At 45.6% G+C, this 10,393-nt stretch overlaps 1 protein-coding gene across 1 annotated transcript; it reads left to right on the top strand.

Moving 5' to 3' along the window:
- The first annotated feature begins 330 nt into the window (after positions 1–330).
- On the top strand, positions 331–7,451 carry CENPM (centromere protein M). Its single transcript, XM_027722719.2, has 6 exons — positions 331–444; positions 694–773; positions 3,385–3,483; positions 4,517–4,596; positions 5,637–5,728; positions 6,452–7,451. The coding sequence occupies exons 1-6, from the start codon at positions 388–390 to the stop codon at positions 6,575–6,577; spliced, it is 534 nt and encodes a 177-aa protein (XP_027578520.1). The 5' UTR covers positions 331–387; the 3' UTR covers positions 6,578–7,451.
- Positions 7,452–10,393: the final 2,942 nt, after the last annotated feature.

Below are 10,393 nucleotides of genomic sequence, written 5' to 3'. Positions count from 1 at the left end.
TGTGCTGGCACACGTTTAGGTTGGCTATTAGAAAAAAGTTCCTCAGGAACAGACTCTGCAGGGAGGCGGTCACAGCACCAAGCCTGGCAGAGTTCAAGAAGCGTTTGGAGAATGCTGTTGGGCACATGGTGTGACTCTGCGGGCCGTCCTGCGCAGTGCCATGAGCTGGACTAGCTGATCCCTCTGGGTCCCTTATCCAGCAGGATATTCCCTGGGTGGGTTCCCGGCCAGCCCCGCAGCGCCCCCTGCCGCCGCCCCCTGCCCGCCGGCACCAACGCGCACGCGCGCCGTTAGCTCCGCCCCCCCGCCCCCGCCCTACGTCAAGGCGACGCGGCGCGCGGCCGCCGTTTGAATTCCGGCGGGCGGGCGGTGCCGTCTGCGGCGGAGATGGCGGTGCTGCGGCCGTTGGACAAGCTCCCGGGGCTCAACTCCGCCGCCCTCCTGGTAGGTCCCGCGGCGGCGCCGCGCCGCAGCCCGCCCCCTCTTCCCCTTCCCCGGGCCAGGCCCTGCGGTCCGAGCCCGCCCGTTCCGTGCGCTCCGCTGGCTCGGGCCGCGCCTCAGCGCGCCGGGCTCGCCCCTCCGCGGGGATTGGCTGCCCCACTGCGATATGCAAATGTCCCCCGGTGTGGCCCCGCCCCCGCGGCGCCGGGCCGGGGGTCTGTCTCTGACCGCGCTCTCCGTCTGTGCCCGCAGCTGGTGGGCTCGGACGAGGAGCTCCAGCAGAAGCTGGCGGAGGCGATCCTCCAGGAGAAGAGGGACTTCAAAATCAGCATGTGAGTGGTGGGGAGAGGGACTCGCCGCCTGCAGCCCCGGGCTCATTCAGGGCCCAGATCACCCGAATTCACGGAAGGCTTCTGCTTCAGGAATGCACGCACCGAAATTGGTTAAAAATGCAGGTTCCGCCCCCGTGGCGGTAGTCGGAACTGCAAGGCGCTCGGTTCGGAGAGCAACTTCTCTCTTGCGAACGCTAGAGAGCACCGCTGCCCAGATGTGGCCATATATGCAGCGGGCAAACCCTTCTGCCCTCAGGGCAGGCAGTTTGGGCATGCTTGGAAACGGGGGTGGAAGCACTTCCCACATTCATGTTCACCGTGGGCATACCGTTGCCCTTCAGATGTTGCACAGATGTTTCATTACTAAATTGAAAGGGTATGAGAGGAACACAGATATTTATTTTTTCCCCACCTGAGAGAAAGGCATATACAGAAATTGAACATCCTGTGACAGAATGGGACAAGTACAATGCTTGCAAGTACTTAAAACCAAACAAGATGTCCAGTGCTTTTGGTGCTCATTGTAGCCATTTTCTAAGTTGTGTGCACACACGTGCTTTTCCTCCTCGAGCTGTTAAGATGCACTTGAAATTTTAGCTTTAGCTGTGTGACAAGTGCTGTCTTAAAAGCTTGATTAACTAACTTTTTATGATAAAATGTCCTTGACAGCTCTCTTGCCAGGACCAAATGAGTTTAGTCAGCTCTTCAGAAGGTGTTTGTATTATTTCGCTGCTGTAATCCATGGCTATGCAGTAAAAACAACCTGAGTGGAGTTGCACCACTGGCTAATTAGGGCGACTGTACTGCTCTGATTATGGCATCTTGGATGTTTGTGCCAACTAATAGCAAATGAATTACCCCATTTTCTGTGTGGAACCTGCAGCCTCTGCTGAGCTGTGGAATGCCATAACTAGATGGCTGCTGGTACTACAGCTGGGTAACTGCCCAAAGGCACAGAATCGTGTGCTTGTACTACAGAGCAAGATAAGTCCCTGTGTTAATATCACTACGAAAGCGAAGTCTGTTACAGTGGTATTGGGTTTTTTCCCCCCCACTATATTACTTTGGGTTTTCCCCCCCACACACTATATTACTTTGGGTTTTTCCCCCCCCACTATATTACTTTGGGATTATACATATTACAAAGAAATATGGTATCTTGTCTGGCAAGTTTGCCTGCCAGGTACAGCTGTTGGGAGAAGAATTGCAGGGCTGGGGTTTTTTTGTGTCTCTTATTGCTGGGGAAAAAAAGGGTTTCTGCAGCACATGTCTGGAGGCTGCTGACATCATCTAGTCATTTTGGTTTAAATATAGCAGAATTCCAAAAAAAAAAAAGCAGTGCTTTTTTCAGTTTCCTTTTTTTTTTTCCTCCAGAGAATGAGATCTGATGTTTTCACCACAGTGTCTCCTTAAATTTCACCTTAAATTAATACGCTTGTTTGTGTTGCAGTGTGTCTTTCAAGCTCACTTTGCTCATCTCTTCTGTCAGTTTTAGAATGGTTTTGTTAAATCGTACCTTCCTTATGTGTAAGAAACCAAACAGCTTTATTTGGAGACTGGCAGACAAAACTACAAACTACATAAGATTAATAGAAGGGAATGTGTACTGTGGTTTGTGGCTGCTGTGAAAACTGTGAAGACCTTAAGATTGAATTGCTAGAAGTAATATTCCCCAAGAAGATCAGAATCAGTGTTTCTCTCTTGGCTTCCAGAGAGGAAGTGGATTGTGAGAGTGACTGAACTTCTGGGATTTTTGTTTGTCCAATTTGTCTTTAAGGTGATCTTCCGAAAATGAGATGCTGATAATGTTCTTCCCTGTGGAAGGTCCAGTTATGCACTGCTGAAACCTTTTTTGTTGGGTTTTTGGTTGGTTGGTTGGTTTGCTTGTTTGTTTTTTGTTATTGTTAGTTAGTTGGTTGTGGTTGTTTGGTTTTTTTAGTGGGAAGAGACACAAAAAGTCCCCACCCTGTATTTCTTTCAACAGCTGTATCAGCAATAAACTAATCTAGTAGCTCCTGCACAGTAAAAGGGTTAAAAAGGGGAGTAATGGTATAATAGCAACTCTTTCTGAGTTATAACTTCATCTGTAAAGCTGTAGTAGTGATAAGTTTCTGGTTTAAGGTTTTTCTGTGCCTGGAAAGGTAGCCTCTCCCGCGTGAGCATATGAGCAGAATCTCTGGAATGTGACAGGAAAGCACTGATGCATTTTAAATGAAAGTTGGCAGCAAAATATACCAGTAAAGCATTGGGGTCCACTTTGTTAGAAAGGACTCTTCGTGACAATTAAAGAAAATGACTTGCCATACAGATCTGTGCAGCAAAAATGTTTCCGTGAGTCTTGTTATGCTCTAATAAGCTTCCCATTATAACGAGCCTTGTCTAGTGATTACCACTGTGGCTGTCAGCATCTATGAGTGTGCCTACGATATGAGAGTACCACTTAAAAATCACTCTTCAATTCTTCAGTCTCTTCAATTACCACGTATTTAGTAATTAGCAGGCTGCCTGGTAACTTGCTACACGGTGAACTTCAAGGGTTGTGTGGTTATGCATAAGTGGATACTGTCTTGCCAAGCTATTTGGTTAAACTGGCAAATTTATTATCTTTCAGTCACATTGCTACATCCCTCCCCTTACCTTCAGAGAGGGATCACCTTCGGCCCAGGATAGATCTGATTGTGTTTGTGATTGACATCAAGAGCAAATGCAGGTAAAAGAAGGGCAAAAATATGAGAGGGGAAACTGATATTCTTTCTTGGATTAATGGCTGAATCTACATTACTGTTTTGGAATTGCTGAATAGTGAATTTCAAACCCAAGACTTGCTGTGGTGGAAGAGCTCAGTAATGTATACAGTGGCTTTCTGGCCTCCAGCAGTGGCTTAGGACTGAACTGTTCCGTGCAATAACATGCCTGTTGTGCACTAAGTTGCCGTAGCAGAGAATGCAGAATTTATTTCTGGATCTGGATATGTGATGGTATGAACTGAGCCTTAGAAAGATGCTGTCTGTAAAATTAGATGGAAATGATGGGGGTGCTGTGAAGTTCTGTAATATGCAGATGGTGCACTGGGCAGTGCTACCTAGTAACCAGCCAGTTGCTGCGTCTGTGTCCCCTTTTCACAGGGGGACCCTCCTGGTCCCCTGGGATCAGCACTATTGATGTCTCTAGGCAAAAAAGAAAAGTCTTCAGGGATTGATCCCTTTTCTGTCATCTTGTACTTATCTTTGTAGAAATGATATTTGTGTCCCCAGGCCATAAGTAAAGACTTGCTAAGGCACAGAAGTCAGCATTTTATTACTTACTTAACTTGTGACTGATGATCCTGGGCTCTCATTTACCAAAAATGACAGGCCCAGCTGCATACTTACAGCACAGATGGTGCTGCAGAAATGTGTGGGCAAGCTCTTCCTGAAAGAGCCAAAGTGGTGCTGAATCTCATTGGATGTTAATGAATTCGGATGCTTAGTGTCTGCAAGTCATGGAGGACACTGTTCAAACAAAGACTAACTGTTGAGTCTTGAGTAGAAAGGATATGTTATGGATTATTCAACAATTGTGGGTATTACAGAGGTCTCTGATGTCATGCTTTTAGCATAGAGCAGAACTCTGCGAGCTCACAGATCAGCAGATGTTAACATCACTGGTTTTCTAATTGTGCTTCTGAAAGTTATTCCTGTTGTCCTTATGCTGCACTGGTTTAACCTCCCTGTCCAACTGGATTGTCTGTACTTTTCTGACAGCTTGAAGAATGTCGAAGCTTCCCTAGCTTATGTGGATGCCACCTTCTTCCTGGGGAAAGTCTGCTTTCTTGTCACTGGGGGTACGTATGGCACCTCTTCCTTCTCTCCAAGCAACACCACGTGCTGTTAGTTTTCTTAAAACAGGGCAGTGACTTAACTTGAAATAAACCAAAGGAAACCAATGGCTTTGTAAATAACTTTGTTTAAATTATGTCTGAACTCAGCTGCCTTTTTTTATTGTTTTCTTAGATAAAACATTGTTCTCTTCTCTCTTGCTCACTCCCTCCCTCATTTTTGATTTTGCCAGTCAGACCTCTCTTCTCTGTCCCTAATCTCTGAATATGATTTGTGTTATTGATTCTTTTTTTCCTGTGGCCCTGCAGAAGTCTGTTCTATCTGCTCTTGCAGATCTGCCTTAATGATAATCTTAATGAGCAGTGAGGAGCATATGATACTGTGATAATAAAGTGAATCTAAATGGATGAGCTACAAAACTATTAAGTATAGTTTTAATGCAAGACTGGTATTCCTGCTGTGTACTGTCTGGCCCTGTTGTGCCTCTAATCCTTCTATCTCCCTGCCTCAAGGAGAGAGGGTGCTTTCCTGTGTACCCTCCCTGCTTCAGCTCTGAGGAACTGGAGTGGGCAGACTGTACTGCTCGGTGTTGAAACAGAGGTGCTGTGTCCCTGGAGTTTGGGGATCAGGAGGCCTAGTTCTGGGGTAGTAAAGGAGTCTTAGCATTGTCTTGTCCTGTGGCTCTCCTGATGAAGTGAATTTCTTTGGTGACAAGACCACTCTGTGATATTACATGCGCCAGCAGGATTTCTGATAAGTAAGTGGAAGATTCTGCCCGTGCTGATGGTGCACTGATCCCTTATTCCAACTGTTAATGTTAGATTAACAGTAATGTGGCAGTACTATTCCTGATGTTAGTATTATGAAATACTTTCGTGCTAATTCAAGTCATTTATCATTCTGTTTGTATTGCTCACTGTTGCCTTACCTTCCACGGTGCTCTCAAAATTAGCTGTGGATCATTTTTTAGTTGTGGAATTTCCTGGTACTTTTCTTCACTGATTGCTGATTATGGGGCTTGTAATGTGGAAAAACTTCTTTGTAGTTGGCAGGGTGAATTGTTGCAGCATTGAGACGAATGCCATCTGTAAACTGGGAGAAGCCTACTGCAGTCCTATGCTATTCTGTGAGCTGGAGGTAAGGTGCTTATTTGATGTCTGGAGGGATTTCTGAACTCCACTGCTCTGTGATCCTTAGGAACATCATTACATTAGTAATAAATACAGGTACATACGCCGCTGTCTTGTGTAAGCGTCAGAGACCAGACTGTTTTTACAAAAACACTAGAGGTACAGGAGTCTGTCCTTGAAATGAGCCTTCTAGTAACCTGCTCCTTACTGTGCTACTTCAAGGATTCAGGAAGCCAAGCCTAAACTAAAAAAGTCATCCCTGGTATGCAAACCCTTGGTATGCTTGTTCCTTACCGTGTTTTTTCTTCCTGGGAGCCCCTGAGCTGTTATTTGCCAATGACTTCCTTGCCCATGTAATACTTCCTGTTAGCCAGACTTTGTGGCTTCACTGACTGTTTTACCGTCTGATATGCCACTCTTTCCAGTTACCTCCTTGGTCTGAAAAGCTGGAGGGTGAGTTTGGCATCCAACGGTAGCACACTTCACTTTTGTATACTCATTGTTCCATCCTCAGAGACTGCTTCCCTACCAGCAGGTGGTACCTTGTGCCTTTGGCAAGCCCTTCAGGGCTTTCAGCTGGCAATGCCGTACCTTCCTTGATGTTAGGGGTGTAAATAGGCCTGTTTGGGGTTTTCTGTAGCTAGCCACTTATTGCCTGCTCTGGTCCTTTCTTTTATGACTGCTTTTCTTCTTTTCTATTGATTAAATAATTTCTCCATTTTGTTTCCAGCTGGAAGGCGTACGAGTTTCCACTGCTCAACGACTTCTCCGAATGTTACAGATCTGTGCTGGTCTTGTACCGGGATTTTCTGCCTTGTCCTTTAGCTTACTGATGAGAAACTCTGCTGATGATTAGCTTCTCGTTGTGATAATTCAGCCACGTTTGTCAGATTTTTTTTCACTTCAGGCATTCAAGCTGCTGCAGTTGGAATCACATTGGGGAGCCTTTTTGCCTGACTTGTCACAACCACTCATCCAGAACTGTTCCTAGTTGCTTATCTCTCAAGAAAAGCTTGATTCCTATTCAGTGGATAGCGTATAGGTGCTGTGAGAAGGGCAGTTTGAATTGGGGATTCTTATCCTTTGTTACATCTGAACGCCATTTCATGATCAAGTTTGAGTTTCATCCACTTGGCCAGTGGCCAGGAGCTACATGTTTTTCTGAGAGAATATCAGAAGAATAGGCTACTATTTCCAAAGTCCTAGGGAAGAGGCAGCAGACTCCTGCTTCCTTCCAGTTGAAATACAGCACCTTGGACTAATGTGAAACCTTGCTGCCAGGTTTTGTCTCTCCACCAAGAGAGGAATAAGGAAGGAAGGCTGGCCTGCAGCTTCTAGATAGACCGCACCTGGCAGTTAATAATCCAGCTGTGTGAGCATCTGCGCATCAAAGGGCTCAGTATTTCCATGTCTGATACTAACTGAGGAGGAATGGACTAAAGAAGATAATCTAGCACTTTAACTTTCTTTTAGATCTTTGAAGAAAAAGACTCTACCTGTCAAGCCCAGGATAGCCCCAGCAACCCAGCCCCCAGGGCTGAGCAGAGTTCAGATGCAGCAGACTGGACCACAGCAGCACATAGAAAACACATGTCTGTACGTTTGGCACATGCTGTGTATAATCTCTTTACTATCATAACAGGTTCTTAGCAGCATTAAGTCATGCCTTATTCTTACTGCAAGTCACTAGTGTTTGAGAGTTCTAATTTAATAAAATGAGTAATATTTAATAGTTGTATGCTCTTTGTTATGTATGTGGGACGGGCACTAAAAGCTGTGAACACTTGCTCTGGTTTGCCCTGGCAGCAAGGCTGGACCTTGCTGGCAGCTCAAACTCCCAGTTAGTTGTTGTGCTGCACTCGTGGCTTCAGCCACGTGGTGGTGGCAAAAGCTTTACAAATACAGCTCTTTGGTACACCAAGTTGAGCTACCTGCCAGAATACAGTGTTTCTTGAGATGCTGGGTTTTTCTTACCCAGAATTGCATGCCAGGTAGAAATGAAGCCTAGAGAGAATGTGTTAAACTCTGCTCTGGCTCAATGTATTTAATCCCTAATAGTCTGCTTTAATGTTCCTAGGTGGAGAGCTCTAGCTGTGTGCGCTGTTTCAGTTAGCTTGTTTCTGACATCTGTCTGTGAGCAGGAAAAGCAGAAAGCAGCACTGCAGGCTTAATCAGCTGTGAGTGTTGGCAGTCTTTGCAAAGACAGCTCAGCAAGCACAAAGCCTGTATCCTTGCTCAGAGGACACACAAATCCCAGTTCCAGTTGTATTGTTGCTGGCGGGGGAGGGCTAGGTTGTTTTTCAGCTGGAACAAAAGAAGCTAAACCATTCAGCTGTGTTATGATGCCCAAAGGGGCTGGACTCTGGCTAAAACCCAAAGGAGAAAGACATGTGCAAACTGTCGTGGCTGTGTAAGGAAGATTGGAAGCTTAATGGGCATGCCCTACTTTCAGCTAGCTTTGTGATTCTGAAGGTACTAACCAGGACTTGGCCACCAGAGAGGGGCAATCATGCTGAGAAACAAGTTTTTGTGTTGGTTATGCTGTCTCAACCTTGCTCTTGATTTGGATCCCTCAAAATAAAGGAGACCATGGTTTATAATAGACTGGTTTCGATTTGCTCTTGGTGTGCAGGTGCACTCTGGGGGAGGGAAGGAAGGAATGTGGCATGAAATGAGCCACTCTTTCATGTCCTCCACAATTGCTGTAAGACAGGGAGACTTTTCCATCTCCTAGGTCACTCTCCAGTTGACTAATAACTATTGGACTGCGGTAAAATCCCTTTGACCTCGAGTAATTTCGCTGTGTTTTCTGAACTAGTGAAAATGAAACTTTTTTTGGTCCACCCAGAATGCTTTGTAGCAACCCACACGTGCTACTGTCCATTCCTGCACCTTCAAACAGATTTTTTTTCCACTGTTATGTTTCAGATGTGGTATTTCTTTCCTTCTACTACTTTCAAAGAAGAAAGATGCTGTTTTTACTTCCTACAGGTGGCTGAATCTCAGCTGGTACAAAATAAAATCTAGTTCCTTAAGAGCAGCATCTTGCTTCACCTTGGGGCAAATATTTTTCTTACTCTTAGGAGAAAGTATTTACTAGAACTGGCAGGGGAAGTGGAGCGTGTCTAAGAATATGACACTGTGTCTCAGGTCCATCATGTTTTACAACCCAAAGTAGTTGGGACACATCTAAAGCTACATCTTCCACTATGTAAATACCTCTAGGAACTGTCAGTTATTAGTTTAGACAGGCCATAACACTGCCCTTACTTCCAGAGAAGACAAGGCAGCTGAGGATATCTTTCATCTTCATGGGGTAGCCAGGGCTAATGTTTGATAAAGTTCTTGTGAAAGTAGTACTTGGATTGGGATCAGAGGCATGGAAGGCCTGAAGCTGAATTAAGGCTAGTGACTCAGGTTCTGTTGTGTTCAAACCACGAAAGAGCTTGCCAAGCTGACTGAAATCTAAACTTAAAGAAACATTTTGGAGCTACTTGCTTTCTCTTTTCTCTGTTGCCTCAGTTCCCTATCCCTCTGGAGATTTTCAAAGAGAAATCCCCCTCTGTGACAAAAGTACCTATAAGCATTGCTGGTTCAACTGTTTCAGTTTGTGGATGTGTTTCTCTTTGTCAGTTATGTCAGCAAAATTAGTGTAAAAGTGATTTAATTAGTATAGAAAACCTCACACCAATTGCACTTTGGTCATGACTGATTTTTCTTGGATGGAACTGAATGAGGTTGTCATACAGTCTCTTCTGCTATGATAGGTTGACCCACGGGATTTTACCTTCAGTCCAGTCACTTGAAGAAGATTTTGTATCCTCAGCCTGCTGGGCAAATGGCTCATGGAGGTGCTCTGTGAGAAATTTCAGCACAAATCAGCTTGGTTGGCTTTGTCTGTTGGGATTATAGCTCTCGACTACTTCAGGTTTTCCAAGGGAAGGGGTTTTTTTCCCTCACTTTGCCACACCAGCAGTTAAATTAGACCAACTTTTAAGCATAAGACATGATATGCTCAGTCTATGCCAACAGGAGAGAAAGTCTGTGTACTGATGCGGCACCCGTGGTAATAGATCTCTCTGTCCTGGAACAAAGATCAGAGATAAATCCAGCCCTGGGGATTTATTTGTCCCTTCCAAACCTTGAAATTAGTGGTAGAGGTTTAGATTCAAGGCCACCTCTAATATTTGCTTTGGGGTCTGTTTAAAACTGAATGTCTTTGCTTGCCAAGGCCTTCATTTGAAGGGAGTGGCTGGGTTAGGTCAGAAGTGGTGCTCAGCAGCTGTGGTCAAGCTGTAAGAGCTGCTTGGTAGCTCTCATTGTGACCACTGTCCACATCAGTGATGGACAAGAGGACCCCCGCTCTGCTGCCTGGAGCTGACCTGCAGAGCTGTGGCAGAGGTACCTGCTCTCCTGGCAAAGGCAAGAGAAATGCTTCCTCCTTTGGGGTTTTTAACTTGTCTTGATTTTCCAGGAGCGCTGGGCTTTGCCCTGGCTGGATTCCAGCTGCTCTGTTTCCATTCAACTGGCCCAGATCCCCTGGCAGTCTTATCAGTACTCTGAGTGTTCTCCACTTCCCACCCTAAGCTGGTGTGCAGCATGTTGCTGTGGGCTGCTGAACAACTGCCACTTTCCATTCAGTGGCCAGCTGTCCTTCACTGGTGGGGAAAAG

Source organism: Pipra filicauda, unplaced genomic scaffold (genome assembly GCF_003945595.2).
Source record: "Pipra filicauda isolate LSUMZ 115617 unplaced genomic scaffold, ASM394559v2 scaffold95_size2449627_pilon, whole genome shotgun sequence".
NCBI lineage: Eukaryota > Metazoa > Chordata > Aves > Passeriformes > Pipridae > Pipra > Pipra filicauda.
Note: the sequence above shows the minus strand (reverse complement) of the source record. Positions and strands in the feature narration are given on the sequence as shown.

Excerpts from the sequence above, each read along its gene's own strand:
- CENPM (XM_027722719.2), top strand. The coding sequence starts at position 388 with ATGGCGGTGCTGCGGCCGTTGGACAAGCTCCCGGGGCTCAACTCCGCC. Across the intron at positions 445-693 it reads TCAACTCCGCCGCCCTCCTG|CTGGTGGGCTCGGACGAGGA; the intron begins GTAGGTCCCGCG and ends CTGTGCCCGCAG. Across the intron at positions 4,597-5,636 it reads CTGCTTTCTTGTCACTGGGG|TTGGCAGGGTGAATTGTTGC; the intron begins GTACGTATGGCA and ends ACTTCTTTGTAG.